We start from the raw sequence: 24,372 nt of genomic DNA on the forward strand, positions 1-24,372 counted from the left end.
GGGGAAAAGACTCTGTATTTACAAAATTTATGCATCCTATGATTTTATACACTACTATAAGGTCAGCTCTCAGTCCCCTATGAATAAATTTGTATCCTACCCTGCCTATTCCTCCAATACTGGCAATATTTTAGTAAAAAATCATTTTCTCTAACCAGAAATATGCAAAATACCAACATGTTGAATGCTGCAAATGTGCTCCTTAAGAAATGAAATTTCCCAGATGCCAGTAGTATGGTATGTAACATCATGAGCATAAGCAAAATGTGGCACATCAGAGCAAGATTTCTTCAAAATACAGCTTTGTACAACTCAACAAAAACCCTAGCTTCTCCACAGACAATGAAATCTAATTTATGTTTTAAAGCAGCAATTAATTTGCACAACAAGCCTGAGAAACTGGTTTCTGGGCTGTTTGTTGCAGAATGAATATTGCTAAGACAAATGGAGAACTTCTCTGCTCTGAATGGTAACTTTGAATATGCACAGAGAGGAAAAAGAGGACACGGCATATTTTTTCCATCATTGTGTAGCGCATTCATGATTGTCGACATGTCTGTTTGGATTATGGGAATTAAAGTATGACTTTCTGATTGTCAGGTGTAAGTGCTACGTACTTAAACCAAGGCTAATGTCTTGTTGATGCAACATCTGATGTTGTCAGGAAATTTGATCATACGTGAGCTGTGCAAATCTGAACACCAGTCGCATCACTTTCAGCAGATAACTGCTTAAACTTGTGCGATACTGCAATTGTATCTGTTTATCAGTATGAGTCACTCTGACCGTTTTTTCCGTTTCTATTACTACTTGTAATGAGTGAATTTGCTACTTAGTGTATAATCAGTAAATGTGCCCCAAAGCTCTTCAGATACAAGGTTTAGATTTTCTGATTGGCTGAAGGGAGGCACTGAGGGTAAATTCTTCCTTCTGGTGCTGCGATGTCCACTCTGGCAGGTTTATGAGTTATTCTGCATTAGTGTTGAATTAGCTAATCTCAACCAGGGCAGTTTTCATGACTGTGCTCTTTGATTTAGCACTCTTGGCATGTTAGCCTAGATCTCTGCTCCAATTAGACATTGACACCTGTTGGGTGTTGGGTACAGATAAGGTCTTGTTCACATGCATGGTTGAACAATTACCCACACTCACTGAATATTCTTTTAGCCGGTTTCTTGGGTAAAGCAACAGAAAGGCTGTGAAACTGTGTCCTTCTAGGAGGCATTGAAGTCACAAAACAAAGGAGAAAATTGAATGTGAATAAATGTTTTTGTGAATTACTATCTTAATAATAGTTGGGAGTTGCTGAAAATTTGGTGACTTGGAATAATTTGGTGCTTATCCAAGCTGTATCAATTGTTAAATATATTTTGTATTCCAATAATCTTTCAGTCACATTTTTTATAATACTTTTTGTCAATTGCTGAATGTGGTTAGCTTATCAACACTTCATTGTGATGAATCACTGATTTATGAAAAATAGCCACAAGGATTAAAATGTCCCTCAACAACTGTACAATGAAGAAGCACAATCTGTTCCAAGTGCTAATCTGAGCACATAATGTATAGTTATGTTTCTGGAGACAGTCTGTGGAATGCCATGCTGTATTGGCTACTAACTCTGAAAAGTGAACTGGATTGAAACATTGAATTATGTCTGTTGAAGTTAAAAAGTCCTTGATTGCAATATAAGGAGAACTATTTTCATTTTGTCACATTGGTTTCCAAATGAATTCCATTTTCAGTACACCCTCTATCCTAATAACTTTTGATAGGGAATTGTACCTTGAAGAATGAAACTTTGTTTCACCTCTATTATTCTATTCTCAACGGAAAAGGGAAATAATTCAACTATTTTCCCCTTGCACTTGCCAAAATTCTTTTGTTTTCATACAAAATATCTGCACGAGTAAACAATTAGTGAACAGGTTATAGAACAGGTTGCCATTTCATGTTCAAACAATTGCAGTGCTTGAATCTTCAAAGGTGCCTTCTGTGACATGGGCGCCACAGATTGAAATGTGACCCTTTGCTTAAAATTGAGGACCTTCTTAAATAATCCTTGGATTTCACCCAAGGAGACTTGTTTATTATAGTACTGGAAACACAACAGTATGTTCTCCAGTCAGTATAACCAAGGAGTGGAAGAGAATGATAGTCATTATCATTCTCTGAAAGATAGTGTCTTGCCTGAGTACGTCCATCTGATTCCCCCCACTGAGCCATGAGTGAGCCCTCACCCATCTGCTTAATATAGTACCAATGCAATTACAGTTGAAGTCAGAAGTTTACATACACCTTAGCCAAATACATTTAAACTCAGTTTTTCACAATTCCTGACATTTAATCCGAGAAAACATTCCCTGTCTTAGGTCAGTTATAATCACTACTGTATTTTAAGAACATGAAATGTCAGAATAATAGTAGAGAGAATGATTTATTTCAGCTTTTATTGCTTTCATCACTTTCCCAGTGGGTCAGCAGTTTACATACACTTTGTTAGTATTTGGTAGCATTGCCTTTAAATTGTTTAACATGGGTCAAACATTCTGGGTAGCCTTCCACAAGTTGCTCACAGTAAGCTTCTGGAATTTTGTTCGATTCCTCCAGACAGAACTGGTGTAACTGAGTCAGGTTTGTAGGCTTCCTTGCTCGCACACGCTTTTTCAGTTCTGCCCACAAAGTTTCTATCGGAATGAAGTCAGGGCTTTGTGATGACCACTCCAATACCTTGACTTTGTTGTCCTTAAGCAATTTTGCCACAACTTTGGAGGTATGCTTGGGGTCATTGTCCATTTGGAAGACCCATTTGTGACTGAGCTTTAACTTCCTGGCTGATGTCTTGAGATGTTGCTTCAATATATCCACCTAATTTTCCTTCCTCATGATGCCATCTATTTTGTGAAGTGCACCAGTCCCTCCTGCAGCAAAGCACCCCCACAACATGATGCTGCCACCCCCATGCTTCACGGTTGGGATGGTGTTCTTCAGCTTGCAAGCCTTACCCTTTTTCCTCCAAACATAACGATGGTCATAATGGCCAAACAAGTCAATTTTTGTTTCATCAGACCAGAGGACATTTCTTCAAAAAGTAAGATCTTTGTCCCCATGTGCACTTGCAAACTGTAGTCTGGCTTTTTTATGGCGGTTTTGGAGCAGTGGCTTCTTCCTTGCTGAGCAGCCTTTCGGGTTATGTCAATATAGGACTCCTTTTACTGTGGATATAGATACTTGTCTACCTGTTTCCTCCAGCATCTCACAAAGTCCTTTGCTGTTGTTCTGGGTTAATTTGCACTTTTTGCGCCAAAGTACGTTCAAGTCTAGAACCATAGAAACTACAGCACAGAAACAGGCCCCTTGGCCCTTCTTGGCTGTGCCGAACCATTTTCTGCCTAGTCCCACTGACCTGCACACGGACCATATCCCTCCATACACCTCCCATCCATGTATCTGTCCAATTTATTCTTAAATGTTAAAAAAGAACCCGCATTTACCACCTCGTCTGGCAGCTCATTCCATACTCCCACCACTCTCTGTGTGAAGAAGCCCTCCCTAATGTTCCCTTTAAACTTTTCCCCCCTCATCCTTAACCCATGTCCTCTGGTTTTTTTCTCCCCTTGCCTCAGTGGAAAAAGCCTGCTTGCATTCACTCTATCTATACCCATCATAATTTTATATACCTCTATCAAATCTCCCCTCATTCTTCTACGCTCCAGGGAATAAAGTCCTAACCTATTCAACCTTTCTCTGTAACTGAGTTTCTCAAGTCCCGGCAACATCCTTGTAAACCTTCTCTGCACTCTTTCAACCTTATTTATGTCCTTCCTGTAATTTGGTGACCAAAACTGAACACAATACTCCCGATTCGGCCTCACCAATGCCTTATACAACCTCATCATAACATTCCAGGAGACAGAATGCGTCTCCTTCCTGAGCGGTATGACGGCTGTGTGGTCCCATGGTGTTTATACTTGCGTACTATTGTTTGTACAGATGAACGTGGTACCTTCAGGCATTTGGAAATTGCTCCCAAGGATGAACTAGACTTGTGGAGGTCGACAATTTTTTTCTCTGAGGTCTTGGCTGGATTCCTTTTGATTTTGTTTGTAAACTTCTGACCCACTGGAATTGTAATATAGTCAATTAAAAGTGAAATAATCTGTCTGTAAACATTTGTTTGGAAAAATTACTTGTGTCATGCACAAAGTAGATGTCCTCAACGTCTTGCCAAAACTATAGCTTGCTAATATGAAATCTGTGGAGTGGTTAAACAATGAGTTTTAATGACTTCAGCCTAAATGTATGTAAACTTCTGACTTCAACTGTACATCTCAATGCAAATTTGAGATATGCATGTATGAAGTACCAATTGGACTATAAAAAAGGGGACTAAAACTTGCATTTAAACAGAGCAGCAATGTGCTGCTTAGCTACTGTTGTACAATTTTAATGGCAGGAAAAGATGTGACATTGCTATGTTCATTGTTAATCTTCTGTCAGCATCTAAACTGGATGGGGATGTTAGGAAGGTAAATAGTAAGTTTGTAATTCATCATTTTCAAATATTTGATTCTGAAGTGGGAAAGGGGGGACAGGACATTTGGAAGGGAGCACTGAAATGAATGAAATTGAGGCAAAAATGACATGTTAAAACATGGTAATGATAAACTTGAACTTTAACTGATGGATTTTTTTGTTATATGCAACAATTGTGTCTCCACTTAAGGTCATAATGTCATTTTATTATGCAGATTATTTGTGTCATTTCTCACTTAAATTGATGAGACTAGTAATTGCTGGTAAATTTCAGTTTTCATTATAAAATACTATTGGCTTCTGTTATTTTAGATGGCCTTCAGCAATGAATTACAGTGGTAAAGCAGAGCCTGTTGCTGTTGTTATAGAGGGGCCATCTTCAACCTGTGGAGCATTTTTTGGGAGATATAAAATGGATTTGTGTTCACTGCTTAAATTTAACCTGTGACAAAGAAGATTCCGTGAATTGATTTGCCCCAACTTAACAAACAAACGCATCTCCCCCATTTCACGCACATCTGCTCTCACTCCATCCTCCCGCCACCCCACTAGGAATAGGGTTCCCCTGGTCCTCACCTACCACCCCACCAGCCTCCGGGTCCAACATATTATTCTCTGTAACTTCCGCCACCTCCAACAGGATCCCACCAATAAGCACACCTTTCCCTCCCCACCCTCTCTGCTTTTCGCAGGGATCGCTCCCTATGCGACTCCTTTGTCCATTCGTCCCCCCCCATCCCTCCCCACTGATCTCCCTCCTGGCACTTATCCTTGTAAGCGGAACAAGTGCTACACATGCCCATACACTTCCTCCCTTACCACCATTCAGGGCCCCAGACAGTCCTTCCGGGTGAGGTGACACTTCACCTGTGAGTCGGCTGGGGTGATATACTGCATCCGGTGCTCCCGATGTGGCCTTCTATATATTGGCGAGATCCGACACAGACTGGGAGACTACTTTGCTGAACACCTACGCTCTGTCCGCCAGAGCAGGATCTCCCAGTGGCCACACATTTTAATTCCACATCCCATTCCCATTCTGACATGTCTATCCATGGCCTCCTCTACTGTAAAGATGAAGCCACACTCAGGTTGGAGGAACAACACCTTATATTCCGTCTGGGTAGCCTCCAACCTGATGGCATGAACATCGACTTCTCTAACTTCCGCTAATGCCCCACCTCCCCCTCGTACCCCATCTGTTACTTATTTTTATACACAAATTCTTTCTCTCTCTCTCCTTTTTCTCCCTCTGTCCCTCTGACTATACCCCTTGCCCATCCTCTGGGTTACCCCCCCCCCCTTGTCTTTCTTCCCGGACCTCCTGTCCCATGATCCTCTCATATCCCCTTTGCCAATCACCTATCCAGCTCTTGGCTCCATCCCTCCCCCTTCCACTTTCAAATCTCTTACTAACTCTTCCTTCAGTTAGTCCTGACGAAGGGTCTCGGCCTGAAACGTCGACTGTAGCTCTTCCTAGAGATGCCGCCTGGCCTGCTGCGTTCACCAGCAACTTTGATGGTGTTGGTTAAATTAATGTTAAATACTCATATATATGTAGATCTACACTAAATTATAGTTTCATTTTTTAAAAAACTGTTTCTTAGATCAATATTTCTCTTGAAATAATACACCTTTTTTGATAGCCAACTTTCAGACTCTTGATTAATATTTCTAGTTCTTCCTTTCAAAAATACTGAGCTGTATCCTGAAAGGATACCTTTTGTTCAGGATGCAGGGAAAGCATTGAGCGATGTGAGCTTGGTCAGCTATGTGTGCACAATAATACAATGAATTTCAGTTAATTGGGACACATCGGGACCCGTTCATTTTGGCCTAATTAAGGCGGCTGCCCCAATTAGCAGAAGTTTCATGGAAGTGGTTAAAAAAGTATAAAAAAAGATAAACAACTATTTAATTAAGTAATAAATTGTATTTAAATGAAATACAGATTAAATTAGAACACTACTGATACTACTACAGTACTATGTAGTACTACTGTACTGTGTATTATTTTCTAATAGTTATCGACAGAGGGACCCAGCTGGTGGCAAAGTGGCGTCAGCGTCAGGCTTCAGGACGAAAGGTCGCGGGTTCGAATCCAGCCAGCCAGCTTCCCTGCACACTTTCCATCCTTGCTGGGTTACGAGCTGGTGATCTCTTTGGAAACTCACCCGGCAGAAGGCAATGGCTGACCACTGCTGTAACTTGCCTTGTACATGAATCCCCACTACGTCAGAGAGGCGTGGAGGGAAATCGTCGGCTAACCGGAGAAACTCCGGATACGATGTACTTTTCCTTTCCTGTTGACAGAGGAACTTATCCAATGGACGTTGTTGTGTTCTTTTGATTGACTCTAAATGGGAAAAAAAAAGTCATGCAGACACCTAGTGTAGATAATGGACTGCCTTCATTTAATGTATTCAATAATTGCATCCTCCAAATCTTCACTTTCATTGTCACATTCAAGATGATTGTCGATGCCTTTGAACTCTTCATAGTTCCTGATCTGAAGTGTGGAATCGTTTCATTTTCACTCCTTGCCTTTTCTGGCATCTCTCAGCCTAAATGCTTGAAACCACAGTGAGCAAAACAGGTCTCAATTGCCTTAATGCTTATTTCTCTCCAGCAATCAGTTACAAAAATCGCTGCTTTTTGAACACAAATGCACATAACTGATGCAATTTTTAAAACTGTTTGCTGTAAGCACAGTGTAGTGTGTAATGGTTGCACAAGTGCAAGCAACCGGCGCTAGTTAAAAACTGCTCAGCCATAGTCTCCTGTCTCAATTAAGCAGCAGTGTCCTAATAAGTGAAGAGAATCCTGGATATTTTCTTGATTAGTTTAAAAGTTATTCCAAATAAGCGGCTGCCTGATTCACCGATGGCCTAATTAACTGGGATCCTCTGTACCTGTTTACATGCCCCTCAAGAAACGGTTAAATTTGTGTTTCTACCACAACACTGCCTTGATAGTTCTGATTAGCAATTAGAATGGTTTCAGAATTGCTCTGAAATATTGTCCTTACTGAGTTTAAAAAAAAAAGTCTTGTTGAAAATTAGGAACACAATTTTCTTGTGTCCATGAGTTATAGTCTATGACATCTGGGTTTTAAGCTATTGATAATAGTTAATAACAGCTTTTTCCTGCATATATTTCAAGGTAGAGTATTGGTTGCCAATCCTTTAATATTTACTTGCACTTTTTACAGAAATGTGCTGGAATATATTTTAAATTCCCAAAAAGTTACAAGACAAATTGATTAATTTGTAAAGAACTTACAAGATGCAGCCTTTAATTTTTTTATTTGTTCCATTTACAGAATGCCCTGAAGAGGTTTATGATCCTCGATCATTGTATGAAAGGCTTCAAGAACAGAAAGAGAAGAAACAGTCAGAATTTGAGGAGCAGTTTAAATTTAGTAAGGCTTCTTCTGGTATTGCTTCTGGGGACATGCAGTTAAAATCTCTGAATTATTGTGGCATATCTCTCAATATAACTACAGTATATCTTTTTTGGAAGTGAGGTGACTACAGGACATGCAGATGTTTGTTGAGAGGAAGGAATGTGTTGTGCAGATCATTGCGTATTATTTTGTAGTAGTGAACTGAGATTCATGAATTTGAATCACAGAAATAGATTGTTCCATTGCTTGGAGCTGCGAGAGATATTTTGGTCTTCCTGCACCATAAATTTTATGAATCTGTTCCATGATTCTTATTTCAATCATAAATTAAAATGTGTAGTGTATGTGTTTGCCTGAATCTATGTCATCACGTTGCATTTTTCGCCAATACAATTGATTTTGCAAATGTCCCCTCCCAACCATAACAACTTAAGGGTTTCTGTACACATATTAGTTTACCTACTATTGAACAACTTGCATATTTATTCCAATGGAAAGCACTGTCTATGAGGGAATTTTATTTTTAAGTTACATGATTTTTAAAAATTTTTAAGATAATTATTACATTCAAATGCTCCTAAATTTCACAAACTGTAACTACCATTGGCAAAGCTAGTGTGTGTGTATGTATCTCTCTTTTCCCCTCACACCTAAACTGTTCAGTTTGATGGGCAATGTAGTGGATGGATGGAACAACATTATTCCAAATTTCCGCCTGGTGAACTGTGTGAGGGCAGCAGTACCTTCACACAGCCCTGTACTGGTCGTAGGTTGTAAACTGGTGAAATATAGAATTGGTACAGCAGAGAAAGTAACCATTCAGCCCATTAGTCCCACACTACCTCTCAAAGTTCTGTCAACCTGGTTAACCTTTTCCTGCACAGTCCTGCAGTCTTTTTCTCCTGTCTCTTTATTATGATTGTTATATCCTCTAACTGTTTTAATGAGCCTAAAATTTCAATCATACTATTGTAGAGCTGAAAACTTGGGACTGTGAAGAAGGATAGGGACATTGTGTAGGCAGAGAGGATTAGTTTGGTTGACCATTGTTTCCTATTTAATTGGTTCAGTGCAACGTTTTGGGCCAAAGGGCCCATTACTGTTCTGTATCACTATAAAACTTTTTTCCATGCTCCCCTTAATTCTGAGTTTGTCTAAACTATGGGAATGTGATTGTGGTGGTGGGGCCTTGCTTCTAGCTGACAGAGGCATCTTAGCCTGAATGGTGGCTTCCTGCACTTCTTTGATTCTCTTCTATGATTCAAATTTTCATTGAAGTACATTTAAAGATATAAAATAGGAGGCGATGAACCATTCTTGCTTACAAATAATGGAGGCCTTTATTCATGACTATAGTGCTCAATTAACAGTACCATTTTTTGGAAAAAGGTTGAGGGCATTATTGGTGTGGGAACAAATGATTAATGCTTCCATTGTTTATATTGTGTTATTCTGCTACTCTCTTTCCACTTGGTAGTTTGCCAGGCTTTATTAGGAATGGAATTCTGCTTCTGCAATCACATCTAAACTTTACAATCACAGTGCAGTTCTAATAATCTGGCATCCTCAGGGCTTCGGTACTGCCCAGTTAAAAGATTTTCTAGACACACATTTATTTTACTTGTTACTCAGTAGTATAATCGTTTTTCCAGTGAACTTAGTACATTTAAAGGGGACAGAACCTAGTCAATTTCAGCTTGACCCTGAGTCTGGCTACAAATCTACCCAGCTTTCTGACCCCTGATGATTGTGACTCTTGCAGTCCACTTGCTTACAATGCTAATAAACTACAGCCAAGTATGTATTATTATACTTAACCAAGGGTCACTCAGTGGATAATGAGGAGTTAGTAAAAGGTGAATAAGATGTTAAACCAGTGGAAGATGTAAAACTTCAGATGCTGGATTATTGGAGGATTTTCACTGGATCTCCAGACCTGACTGATTATCATGTTGGATTATTATTATAATGTAAGGACCCATTTCTTTTATTTTGTCGTATGCTGCTGTGTGTATGCCAGATTGGAGAAGTAGCTCTCAGAATGTTATAACACCACATGAAAAATTACCTGTCACTTGGTATAAAAATAATCCTTATGCCTGCAGGATTTATCAAAATGTCTGCTGTTATGAAGTGGACCATAACCGTTCATTGGACATTTTCCTTTGCTGCTCTATGAACATCGGATTTGATTTAAACCAAAAATAACTTCAGATGCATGTATTAATGCTCAATGTGTGAAGAGATTGCTAGCTCGCCTGATAACAGCCATGTTTTATGCATAAGGAATGTAATAAATGTATTTACCTGTATGTTTCATGTTTATCTGTGATTTTATTTGCAATGCAGTACTGGCTATAGAAAAGTAAATCAGAATCCATTTTAGTGCAACATGATAAAAAAATAAATGTTGTCTTTTATATTCCATTTTAAATAATTTGAGAATAATTAAGTTCACTGGGGTTGTCTGCTTATTGGCTTTAATTTTGTTTTGATGAATATTAGTTGTGTTTTTATCATTTCATTCAGAAAATATGGTGAGAGGCCTTGATGAGGATGAAACAAACTACCTTGATGAAGTATCCAGGCAACGTTTGCTCCTGGAGAAGCAACGGAGAGATGAAGACGATAAAGAGCTGAAAGAATACAGAATATCCTTTTGTTCAGTATCAATTAAATTTTGATTACAGGGACTTAGAAAATTAGTTTCATTTCATCATAAAACTGAAAACTTGCTCCATTGTAAATTCACCTTAATTATTCCTCCATTTCATTTCATTTTTAGTGAATAAAAAGATTTGCCAAAGGTCCAGTATTTGGGTTGGCAACTAGCTTTGCTGCTGGGTTCACCAGTAAATTGAAGTAAACTTATTTTCATAGTCAACTATAAAGTCTGCAGCATAATTTCTTCAGCAAGCATTTTCTGACATTGGAGAATGCAGAAATCTAAGTGCTTATTGGATAATTTTACTGGTGTACTTTATGCCATAATTAAGTCACTCTTATCTCATTGTAGTCCTGTTTTTTCCCTTCTGTCGCACAGTCAAATGTGTTTTTTGATGTCACTTTATTGTTAACTTTCGACTCTCTTGTGCTTATCACCTTCCCCTATAGCTTATATCAAGAAAGGTTTGCTTATATCATGTATAAGCAAATTGCATTAAAGTCATGTCCTTTCTCCCCCCCACCCCGAGTTCCATATTTAATGCCTCCAGTCATGCTTCTGTTGCTGCCTCAGTACTAAAGTCCATTAAGTGACGCCATGTCTAATGACATCCTCCCGTGTTCTGAGTTGACGAGTAGTCTTTGATCTAGTTGATCCCAGCATTCTTCTTCGATCTAGTTGATCCCAGCATCCTTCTGCCTCTTGCTTCTGCTTCTGCGTTTTATCTTGCATCTTCCAAGATTCGATCTTTTTCCCCCTTTTTAGCAGCAGGGTCAAAAGCAGAGCCCCAGCTACCTTGTGCAGTTGATGTATATCACTGTTATCTCACTGTCTCTGATTGGTCATGCTATTTGTCTGAGGTCCACAGCAAGGTGAACAAAGACTGGGAGGAGCCCTGCCCGTGCCTTTGGTTCCCATTGCAAGCACTCTTCTCTTGTAAATGGAAACAAAACAAAAACTGCAGCTGTTGGAAATCTATAATAAAAACAGAAAATGCTGAAACGCTCTGCAGATCAGACTGCATTTTTGACTTGAAATGCTGGCTGTTCAGTGTTCCAGAGGGCTACCTGCTGAGTATTTCCAGTATTTTCTAATTTTAGCTCATTCATACATTGTGACTTGGCTATTTCAATGTGCTCCTTGGTAATAAAGTCACAAGGAAATGATCCCATTTTGTCCATGCTAACCATGAATACCTATCTGTGCTAGTTCCTGTTTACCAGCACTGGGTCCATAGCCTTGGTGTTCAAATCTTTGTTTAATTACTACTTCAGTGCTGTGAGGATTTCTTTCCTCTATTATTCTCTCAAGCAATGTGTTCCACTTTCCATCCACCATCTAGATGGAAAAAGTACTCTTCTCTAAAAGCCTTTAAACCTCCTACCTTAAATCTACACCATCAGCTTTTAAACGTGTCAGCTTTGGGAGAGAAGTTTTATCTGGGACTCTAACAGGACCACCCTTTCCCCACCACTCCTCCAACTCCTCTGCTTCAAGGAAATCAAATCCTGCCTCTCCTATCCCTCTTCATAACTAACATTCTAGATCTATCAGTATCCTAGTGAATTTCCTCTACAGTGTGACCATGTCCTTCCCATAATGTGGCAAACATAAATGTATACACAACTCTAGCAATGCCTAGCTATTGTTTTGTAAAGTTGTACCATTATCTTCCTGTTCTTGCACTGTGTGCCCCAGCTAATAAAGTAAGAATCATGAATATTCCTTTAACCACTTTATCGCACTGTGTTGTCATCATTGGGGATCTTTGGACTTGTATCCTAAAATCCCTCAGTTTGTCCGTGTTCCCAAGGGCTCTACTATTCATTGTGTCCATCCTAGACCTCCCAAAATCCCTTATCTGCCTATCACCCATTTGCCATTGGTTTGCCCATTTTACCAGCTCATCATTGAGTCTGTAGCCTATCACCACCCTTCTGCTATCAGCTATCAAGTATCTGCAAACTTCCAAATCATATTTCAGTTATTTGTGTCGATAATCAAGGAACCAATCCCTGGGGGCACCACTGTGGTCACAGGTTCCCAAATCCAAAAACAACCATTCACTACTTCATACCGCCTCCTATTATTAAGCCAAATTTGGATCAATTTTGCCAACTTCTGCTGGATCTCATGGACTCTAGCCTTTTGGAACAATTTCCTTAATGGGACCTTGTCAAAAGTTTTAAAGTCTATGTAGACTAAACCAAACAAGTGCTATCTTCAATGCATTTTATCTGTTCAATAAATTCTATCAAACTGGGCAGAAGGGATCTCTCTCTAGCAATGCCTTTTTTTTTACTAATTTTTATCTTTTATTCCTGCCTCTTTGAATTTTTCTCATAAAAGTCCCTGTAGCGACATTAGTCTTACTTGTCTGTAGTTACCTGGCTTATCCCTGCTGCCCCTCTGGAGTAAAGATACCATATTTGCTTTTCTCCAGTAATCTGGCACCTCATTTGTGGTGGAGTCCCAGCAATCCCTTCCCTTGCCTTCTGAAATAGCCTGGAATACACCTCATGAGGCTCTGGGGATTTATTCATCTTTAAGCCTGTTAAATCCTTTTTATTATGATAACATGTTCCAGAATTTTACTCTCCTGCTTCCTAGAATCTCCAACTACTATATCTTCCTCCTTACAGAGTACAGATAAGAAATATTGAAGACCTCTTCTATTTCTATCTTCCATCAGTTTAAGATTATCCAAAACTCTACTGCCCATGTGCCCGCATGCTCCAAGTCCCATTTCTCTGTTGTTCCTTTAATGTGAACCGAACTTGGTTCATGTTTAAGTCATGTCTATAAACTTTGAAGTTTAATTTTCCATATACATTTACATGTATTAGAAATTTGTGTGTTGGTGTGACATACAACAAAAATGATTATCAATTATATAAAGGGTAATGAGTTAAATAAAAAATAAGTTTGAGGTTGAAGTACGTATATGGAATAAAATGTGCAGAAGTACATAAATACCAGCATGTACTTACAATGTAAGTAGCATGATAAAAAGTAATTCTACTTTTATCAAGTGTTACCAACACTTTATTAAGTGTTGCCGGTGTAGTGTAGTTACTGAGGTAATAGAGAGGGGTGTTGAGGAGTTAACTAGAATGATTGATTAGATTACCAGCCTGGGGGAAGTATTTATTTATGAGATACAACATGGAATAGGCTCTTATGGCCCTTTAATCTGCCCTGCCCAGCAATGCCCCAGTTTAATCCTAGTTTAATTATGGGACAATTTACAGTGACCATTTAACTGACCAAACAGTACATCTTTGGGCTATGGGAGCAAACTGGAGTACCTGGAGGAAACCCACACATTCATGTGAAGAAGAATGCACAGATTCTTTACATGCAATGGCAGGAAATGAACCTGGGTTGCTGCTATTGTGAAGTGTTATGCTAACCACTACACCACCATGCCGCCCTCTTAGATGGTATAAACTGTAAAGCTTTTGTTTTAATATCCCTAAAGCGCTGTACAGAAGGGAGCTTTTGGAAAAGACAGTTTTTGGGTGAATAATGTCTGCAATGACTTTTTCTGCCTGCTTCTTTGTCCTGGACAATTCTTGGTTTCATTCACCTCCAAGATATTTGGCCTTGCCAATCTCTGTACTTTCCTTCATCACTTAAATTCTAAATTGCTTCTTGGACAGTAGCTTGTTGAACAATTCTGAATTCAGTCAATCCACCTTTGGTGGCTATGCCCTCATCTACAAAGGCCCTTTCTCTGCCTCTTTCCTCTTTTGAGGTGCTGTGATGTTCCCTCTGTTAATCTGTGCTTGTTTACTTATTTCCTTGCTTAAAGCAAAATGCCTTTGCTGGCATTAATTATGTTAATTTTGTATTAAATATTGTTTGGCACCACATGAAATGATTTGCTTTCTTAGAGGTGTTTTAAAAATGGCTAGATTGCTTTACTAATTTTTCCTTCTTTTGTTTCTTGGTTTCTGCAGTCCTGTCTGATAAGAATCCATGGATAGGCTGTGGGCTAGGTAGCTGAAGATCATAGTACATGGGAGAGATTATGTCACAGCTGTTAATGCAAATTGGAGTTTGATTGTGTTTTTTATCCAGAGGGTGTGAGCACATGAGTTATTGCATTCCAATCACAAACAAGAGAAAATCTGTAGTTGCTGTAAATCCAAGCAACACACACACAATGCTGGAGGAACTCAGCAAGTCAGGCAGCATCTATGGAAAAGAGTACAGTTGACGTTTCATCAGGACTGATGAAAGGATTCAGCCAGAAATGTTGACTGTACTCTTTCATAGATGCTGCCAGACCTGCTGAGTTCCTCCAGCATTGTGTGTGTGTGTGTTTCTTTCTTTCCCTCAAAGTTGATGTTTTTACTGATTGAAGAGACACTGTTCTTGCAATTCAATTTTTTTAAAGAATTTGTATAACAAATCATACGAGCATAGCTTATTAGTATGGAAAGGTTGGCTTGACTGCAAAGCAAACAGCTGGTTGCTGTTAGATTAAATAGGCTTATAGAAAAGTGAATAATAAAGTCTTGAATAATTTTGTTTTTAATAAACTTCACATTGGAAATGTGCCTTAATTACCTTTACAATAATGTGCTCATCTCTTAAAATGACCTTAATATTTGGGTCATGAAATCACAGAGCTCCTCGGCACAGAAACAGACCAATCAGCCCAATTTATCCATGCCGAGTAAATTGCCTAATTTAGCTAATCCACTTTGCCTGTGTTTGGCTTACATCCCTCTAAACATTTTCTATTTAATGTCTTTTAAATATCATAAATGTACGCACCTTTGCAGCTTCCTTGGGCAGTTCGTTCCATGTATACACCACTCCTTGTGTCCCTTTTAAATCTTTCTCCTCTCACCTTATACTTATGCCCTCTAGTTTTCGACTCCCTTACCCTGTAAAAAAACTGGGCATTCGGCTTAACTATCTATGGTCCTCATGATTTTATAAACCAATATAAGGTCATATTTCAGCTTCCAACTAACCAGGGAAATGAAGTCCAGGCCTCTCCTCATAACTCAAACCCTCTAGCCCCAGTAACATTCATGTAAATGTTACTTCTCTTACTTTCTTGAATCGCGAACAAAGATGACAAGAGCATGAAATTGGCAATGGTGCAGTTACAGCAAAGACTGTTGAAGCACTTAAGGAAGAAATATAATTGGACAGTGTGAAGGTAGAATATATTGAGTTGTGGAAAAATGAGGGGGGAAGGCCCATATAGAGTATAAAATGTTACAGGCTAGTTGGTCCACATTTTTTTATGCTGTACATTTTGTGTAATCCTATCTTTTAAAACTTTTTGGTCATTGCATTGTTGATAGCTTCCTGGAAAGTGAGGTACCGAGCCAGTTTTGTTCCAGGGGTTTTTTCAATGGGAGTGTTTGTAGAAGGCGGCTAGGGGACATATCCCTAACAATGCTTCATGCTTTAGCAGGCTGCCAAGGAGTCACGTTCACTTGTAAAACAGAATATACTGTAAATGCTCAGCAAGTCAGGCAACATGAGTGGAGAAAGAAACAGTGCTCATGAAAAGTCATCAACGTGAAGCATTAACTTTGATTCACTCTCTACGGATGCTACCTGATCTGTTGAGCATTTCCAGTGTTTTTTGTTTATTTTATTTCTTACAGGTTTCTCACATATTTACTTTGGAGCCTCCATTTATGTGATACAGGCAGGTTCCATTCTGTCCTTGCATAAATAAATAGAACATAGAATAGTACAGCGTAGTACAGGCCCTTTGGCCCACAGTGTTGTGCCGACCCTTAAACCCTGCCTCCCATATAACCCCCCCACCTTAAATTCCTCCATATACCTGTCTAGTAGTCTCTTAAATTTCAGTAGTGTATCTCCCTCCACCACTGACTCAGGTAGTGCATTCCACGCACCAACCACTCTCTGAGTAAAAAAGCCTTCCTCTGTGTACATACATCCATTGATGCTTCTGGACACATCTTCAGTGATGTTCCTGGAATCATCGGGTGTTTCGGGTCTTTCAACATCACACAACCTCCTCCAGGTGACCCAGCCGGGGCTGGCTGATCAGACCCCAGCTTGTGTCCAGATGGCTAGCTACTTATGACTCCATGGCTCCCCTCTCTTGAGCCACAGCCATCTTGAGGCCTTCTCTGCCGCATCGGTGGTACTGCAGATGGCTCTCCTCTTCCTCTCTCACTCGATGCCCAAAATGCTGAAGGCTGTAACTAAAGAACGGGCTATGAATCCCCTACAACCAACCTCCACTGGGAGACACCTCGCTCTCCATCCAGCCTGCTGACAGTTGCTGACCAGTCCTGCGTACTTGGAGAGCTTCCTTTCAAAGGCCTCTTCCAAGCTATCTTCCCATGGGACTGTCAGCTCCAGCAGCACCACTTGCTTAGTAGACTCAGACACTAGGACAATGTCTGGTTGCAGGATGGTGGCTGCGATATGGTTGGGGAACTTCAGCTGCCCTTTGAGGTCTACCAACAGCTGCCAGTCCCTGCAGAGGTCAGAATGCCTGCAGATGTTCTTTTGACAGGTATTGGCTGCTTCCCAGCTCTGACAAAGGCAATAGTCTGCTTGGAGGGTCGGGACTGCTTCGCCCACTCAAATCCTGCTCTGATGGCTTCAGCGATGGTCTTCAGGACCTGATCATGCCTCCACCTGTACCGTCCCTCACCAAGTGCCCTTGCACAGCTGCTGAGGATGTGCTGCAGGGTTCCTCGCTTGGAGCGCAGTGGGCACGCAGATGACTCTGCCTTGCCTCATGTGTGCAGGTTTGATGGGCTTGGAAGCACATCGTACATTGCCTGGATGAGAAATTAGATGCGGTGTGGTTCAGCTTTCCAAAGATCAGCCCAGGTCACTTTCCTCTCAACAGCATTCTTCCATCTTGTCCAAGCTCCCTGTTGCTTTATTCCCACCGCCTTGCAGACTCTCATCTCCTCCGCTACTGCTCTCACCTCCTCCTGAACTAGACGACGCCTTTCCTTCCCTCTGGTGTCCATTTGGGGAGTTGGAAAGGATCCTAGCCCAGCTCGGCCTTGTGTGACCACTTCCACCAGCCTCCTGTGACGCAGCCTCGCCTCTGCCTCTGCCTCCTGAACAGCTTCCTCTGCCCTCCACTTCCTGCCAGTACTTACTTGGATCCCTGCTCTAGCCACCTTCGGGTCACTTGAGTCCCTATACTCTAGTACTTCTCTGGCTCTTGTTACCTTGAATTCTTCCTCCAAGGATTTGAAGGGCAGTTGCAGTTTGTTGTGGTGTCCATAGGGTGCGATGCTGCTCAGGCTCTTTGGCAGCCCCAGCCATCTCCTGAGGTGGTTGCTAACCCTGCTCTCTAAGATTTCGACTGTCGAGATCGGAACTGCATAGACGAGGAGGGGCCACAGGATTCTGGGAAGAATGCCATGCTGATACACCCAGGCTTTAAACTTCCCAGGTAGGCCAGACTTGTCCACAGATTTCAGCCAGCCTTCCAACTCGGTGCAGGTTGCCTGAATGGATGTTGTGTCCCTTAAAGAGCTGTCAAAAACTTTGCCTAAGCTCTTGACTGGCTTTTCTGTGATGGTTGGGATGGCTGTGCCTGCGATGCTGAACCTGAACTTGTTCTCCACCTTCCCTTTCCTCAGCACCATCGACCTTAATTTGGCAGGTTTCAAACGCATCCGGGCCCACTCCACCAGCTTTTCGAGCCCTTGCAGAATCCTCTGGCAGCCCGGGACTGATTCTGTGGTGACTGTGAGGTTATCCATGAATGCCCTGATAGGTGGTTGCCATTGAGCGGAATTCATTCTGGGCCCTCTGCACCCTGGTTCAGCAGACTTAGTGAGCATGTTCATGACTAGGGAGAACAGTGTCACTGAGATAGTGCACCCTGTGATGATGCCGATCTCCACCTTGTGCCAGGTTGATGTAATTGCTCCTGAAGAGACCCTCATCCTGAAGTTGCTGTAATAATCAGTGATAAGGTCTCTGATTCTGCTGGGGACGTGATATTTGGTCAGTGTGAGCTGCACCAGCTTGTGCGGAATGGAGCCATATGCATTTGCCAGGTCGAGCCACAACACTGACAAGTTGCCCTTGTTCTGTCTGGCCTCCCTGATGAGCTGTGTCACCACACCGATGTGCTCCAGACAGCCCAGCATCCCTGAAATGCCACCCTTCTGGACTGATGTATCAATATAGGTGTTCTTTGCTAGGTAGGTGCACAACTGGTTGGAAACTGCACTGAAGAAGATCTTCGCCTCGACACACAGCAGGGAGATGATGCGAAACTGATCTATCTGGGTGGCATTTTCCTCCTTCGGGATCCACACCCCTTCAGCCACTCTCCACTGTTCTGGGATCTTCCCCCTTCTCCAGAAGATTCTCAGGATCTTCCACAGACGCAGCAGGAGTTTGGGGCAGTTCTTGTACACTTTGTATGAGGCGTTGCTTGGTCCTGGAGCTGAACTTGCCCTTGCTCTGCGGACGACCTCTCTGACTTCCTTTAGCTGCAGCTCTGACATGTCGAACTGCACATCCGGTTCAGGTGGGTCTATTAGGATGTTGCACTCTCCCAACTCCTGCTCTCTTTCAGGATCATTATATATCTTCTTCAGATGTTGGTCTATGTCTTCCTGTGAACAGGCCAGTGTCCCACTGTGCTTCTCCCCCAGCAATTCCTTGGTGAACTTGAAGGGGTTGGTGATAAAGGCAGCACGTTTTCGAGCCCTTTCATGACGCCGCCTCCGATGCCACTCTGCCCGGCAGAGGACCCTGATCTTCTTTCGTAGTATGCACATCAGCTGGGCCAAGCCAATGCGCTCCTCTTCTCCTGCCTCCTTGTATTGGGAATTCAGCGCTTTCATCTCTTGCCTGATGTTGTGGATCCTCAATGCTCTTTGGTTCTTCGAGTAAGATGTTTTGGAGCCTTCCTTCTCCTCTTCTCCGAACCGTTCAGCTGCAATACTAACAATAATTGTTGTCATGGCTTGCAGCTTCTTATCAACTCCTCCCTTCGCCGTTGCCTCCAGAATTTGGTTAACATCATCATCAAACTGCTTCCACAGTGAAGTCATGTTAGCTGCAGGCCATTTGATCCGCCTCCTGTTAGACTTCATGTTTGAGGGATTAGTTTGCGACACTTGGAGGTTCCGGGCACTATGGGGTGACTCCGGGCCTGGCCCCTCCTTCGTCTCACCAGGTTGGACACCTGCGCATTGTGCTGCTCCTGCTCCCGCCAAACACTTCATCCTCGCTTGGTGGATCTTCAAGCCGCGATTGTTCTTGCAGATTTTGCCACATGCACACTGCTTCCTCATAATAACCCCCTTGAACTTCCCACCCCTTACCTTAAAGCCATGTCCTCTTGTATTGAGCAGTGGTGACCTGGGGAAGAGGTGCTGGCTGTCCACTCTATCTATTCCTCTTAATACCTTGTATACCTCTATCATGTCTCCTCTTATCCTTCTCTCCAAAGAGTAAAGCCTTAGCTCTCTTGATCTCTGATCATAATCCATACTCTCTAAACCAGGCAGCACCCTGGTAAATCTCCTCTGTACCCTTTCCAGTGCGTCCACATCCTTCCTATAGTGAGGCGACCAGAACTGGACACAGTACTCCAAGTGTGGCCTAACCAGAGTTTTATAGAGCTGCATCATTGCATCGCGACTCTTAAACTCTATCCCTCAACTTATGAAAGCTAACAGTAACACCCCATAAGCTTTCTTAATTACCCTATCTACCTGTGAGGCAACTTTCAGGGATCTGTGGACATGTACCCCCAGATCCCTCTGCTCCTCCACACTACCAAGTATCAAGCCATTTACTTTGTACTCTGCCTTGGAGTTTGTCCTTCCAAAGTGTACAACCTCACACTTCTCTGGGTTGAACTCCATCTGCCACTTCTCAGCCCACTTCTGCATCCTTTCAGTGTCTCTCTTCAATCTTCGACAATCCTCTACACCATCCACAACACCACCAACCTTTGTGTTGTCTGCAAACTTGCTGACCCACCCCTTCTACCCCCATATCCAGGTCGTTAATAAAAAACACAAAAGAAGAGGTCCCAGAACTGATCCTTGTGGGACACCATTAGTCACAACCCTCCAAACCGAATGTACTCCCTCCACCACGACCCTCTGCTTTCTGCAGACAAGCCAGTTCTGAATCCACCTGGCCAAACTTCCCTGGATCCCATGTCTTCTGACTTTCTGAATAAGCCTACCGTGTGGAACCTTGTCAAATGAATCCATGTAGATCATATCCACTGCACTACCCTCATCTATATGCCTGGTCACCTCCTCAAAGAACTCTATCAGGCTTGTTAGCCACGATCTGCCCTTCACAAAGTCATGCTGACTGTCCCTGATCAGACCATGATTCTCTAAATGCCCATAGATCCTATCCCGAAGAATCTTTTCCAACAGCCTTCCCACCACAGACGTAAGGCTCACTGGTCTATAATTACCCGGACTATCCCTACTACCTTTTTTTACCATTCGCCTCCCTCCAATCCTCTGGTACCATTCCCGTGGACAACGAGGACATAAAGATCCTAGCCAGAGGCTCAGCAATCTCGTGGAGCAGCCTGGGGAATATTCTGTCAGGCCCTGGGGACTTCTCTGTCCTAATGTATTTTAACAACTCCAACACCTCCTCTCCTTTAATATCAACATGCTCCAGAACATCAACCTCACTCATATTGTCCTAACCGTCATCAAGTTCCCATTCATTGGTGAATACCGAAGAGAAGTATTCATTGAGGACCTCACTCCCTTCCACAGCCTCCAGGCACATCTTCCTACCTTTATCTCTAATCGGTCCTACCTTCACTCCTGTCATCCTTTTGTTCTTCACATAATTGAAGAATGCCTTGGGGCTTTCCTTTACCCTACTCACCAAGGCTTTCTCATGCCCCCTTCTTACTCTCTTCAGCCTCTTCTTAAGCTCCTTTCTTGCTTCCCTATATTCCTCAATAGACCCATCTGATCCTTGCTTCCTAAACCTCATGTATGCTGCCTTCTTCCACCTGACTAGATTTTCCACCTCACTTGTCACCCATGATTTCTTCACCCTACCATTCTTTATCTTCCTCACCGGGACAAATTTATCCCTAACGTCCTGCAAGAGATCCCTAAACATTGACCACGTGTCCATAGTACATTTCCCTGTAAAAACATGATCCCAATTCACACCTGCAAGTTCTAGCCTTATAGCCTCATAATTTGCCCTTCCCCAATTAAAAAATTTCCTGTCCTCTCTGATTCTATCCTTTTCCATGGTGTTAAAGACCAGGGAGCGGTGGTCACTGTCCCCCAGATGCTTACCCACTGAGAGGTCTGTGACCTGACCCAGTTCGTTACCTAATACTAGATCTAGTATGGCATTCCCCCTGGTCGGCCTGTCAACATACTGTGACAGGAATCCATCTTGGGCACACTTAACAAACTCTGGCCCATGTAAAGCATTGGAACTAATCAGGTACCAATCAGTATTAGGGAAGTTAATGTCACCCATGATAACAACCCTGTTATTTTTGTTGAGGAACAAAGCTGAATGCAAAAGGTAGAGGTTTGCATGATATGGAATACATGCTTTGAAATGTGGAATTTGGGCTCAACTCTGAGTACATTGAAGAATCCAACAATTTTATAGTTTTTGATGACCAACATCTTAACTATTATTTCATACTGGAAGCATATGCGGAACATCAAAATGATGGAGTGGCACCTCATACTGTTATCATGGCTCTACAAAAGATATTTCAGGGTATCACAATTTGTTCCCTGAGGACTTTCTCCCAATGAGTCATTCTTCTACTCTTCTTCAAGCTTTGTCCATCTCTGTACCCTCTCTGTTCGTTCTCAAGCTAGAGGAAACTCGTAACTTTTCAGCATCAGTGACTCACTTGTTTATACCCTTATGTTCCAGTATAGCTCATAACTTGGCCAATCGCCTCTCCAATAATGTACTGTTCTTTTGAAGATTTTAGTTATTGATCCAGAAAAGAGCAGGAAGACGCAGTGGATCACGGTAGAGTAGCGGTTAGTATAATGATATTACTGCGCCAGTGACCTGGGCTCAATTCTGCTGCTGCCTGTTAGGAGTTTATATGTTCTCCCTGTGACTCTGAGGGTTTCCTCAGGGTGCTCCAGTTTCCTCCCACATTCCAAAGACACCCAGTTAGGGTTAATATGTTGTGGGCTTGCTATGCTGGCGCTGGAAGCATGGTGACACTTGCAGCACAATCCTCGCAGACTTGATTTGACTCAAACCACACATTTCACTGTATGTTTCAATGTATGTGACAAATAAAGCCAAGTCTTTTTCTTTGTTTTGATGTAAAGTTATTTAATCAAACATTTAACACTGTTTCTCATTGCACAGATGTTGCCATATCTGCTGAGTGTTGGACACAGCATTAGAAGGTCTGGCCATTGACATTTCTGAATTAAGTAATCTAATATTAAATATTGCTTGTGCAAATTAATTGCCATCTCTACCTAGTTGTACTCCTCCACTACTACACTCCTGAAACACTACAAAAAATGCTAATCAACAAAATTTGTAGAGTACTTGTATCTTGATACATGTAGTACCTTATATATGTCTATGTTAAATATATCCTTTCATATTTTATCGTAGTTTTAGAATCAACTGTCCACCAGTTAAATATCTTTGGCTTGTGATTCAAGATCCACTTGACTTTTACTTGGTCACTTTGCTTGAGAGCAATTATAGCTTAACAATAAATTAATATGTTGTCAGTAATGTTTGTATTCTGTGAACAAATAAAATTTAGTCAGTCTGAGTCTGTTGCCTGTTGTAGGATTGCATTGTGACCATGATGTGCATTCTGTTATATTTTGACTTGCATGCGTTCTTAACATGAAACTTTGAAAGCACAAGGCTCAAATATCCAGACGTGTAATCTGCAGTTGTACGTTTTAAATCCTTAACTGTGTACTAACAGTGCCTGCACAAGACTAACAGAAAATGTTGAATCCAGAAAAGACACTGAAAGGAAAATGACTGCTAAACCAGCAGAGAATAAGCACAAGTTCTCTCAAGCACAGCTGTTAGCTGGAGCTGTAAAACGCAAAAGGTATGTATCCATGTGGGAAACGAAGTCAGTGAGGCACAATAAATATTACAAGCAATTAAAGATAATAATTTTCATTATGCTGCAATATTAACAGTGGTTCTGAAACTTGATCTTTGCTTATGCTAATCAAGTTCTATCTTTTACTGCTTTGAGTTATTTTCAGTATCAAGTGAGTATTATTTGATTGAATATTGTTCTTTTGGGTGCTTTGATGGTGCAATTGCCAGGATATTTGACTACATGAGACCTTGTATTTCAGGAACCCTTTTCAGTGAGAATTATTGTGTTACTACTTTATCTCAGGCGCACCTTTAATTATAGCCTCAGTAAACAGTTAATTTGGACATCCAGCATTTAAACTAGTGCTTTCTAATCTGTATGCCTTATATAGTTCAGGTTATCAATTTGCATGGGAGGTTACTGCTAGATCAATCGTTTTAGTTTAAGATTGAAAGAGTTTTACATGATGTGAGTATCAAACGTTTGCCTGTTTTTCAATCTTGTATGACATCTCATTAGTGTGTTGGTATATAGCTGAACTTGTTCAACTGCTCTATGCTTCAAGAGAAATTATTTGAAGAAACCAGACTAAAATTGTAATTTTTCAATCTTAGTTTTATATGCAAGGATTCAAACTGAAATTGTCAATTAGTACCCAGCGCATGGTACTCTATTCTTGGTTGGTGC

At 41.4% G+C, this 24,372-nt stretch overlaps 1 protein-coding gene across 1 annotated transcript in view; it reads left to right on the plus strand.

Annotated features, from left to right (window-relative positions):
* Positions 1–24,372, plus strand: part of psme3ip1 (proteasome activator subunit 3 interacting protein 1) — a 149,794-nt gene that overhangs the window by 89,463 nt on the left and 35,959 nt on the right. The window contains exons 3-5 of the mRNA XM_072279460.1: positions 7,859–7,957; positions 10,472–10,593; positions 23,552–23,685. Coding sequence (XP_072135561.1) covers positions 7,859–7,957; positions 10,472–10,593; positions 23,552–23,685 — 355 coding nt within the window. The remainder of the gene's footprint in view (positions 1–7,858; positions 7,958–10,471; positions 10,594–23,551; positions 23,686–24,372) is intronic.

This window comes from Mobula birostris, chromosome 15, assembly GCF_030028105.1.
Source record: "Mobula birostris isolate sMobBir1 chromosome 15, sMobBir1.hap1, whole genome shotgun sequence".
NCBI classification, from domain to species: domain Eukaryota; kingdom Metazoa; phylum Chordata; class Chondrichthyes; order Myliobatiformes; family Myliobatidae; genus Mobula; species Mobula birostris.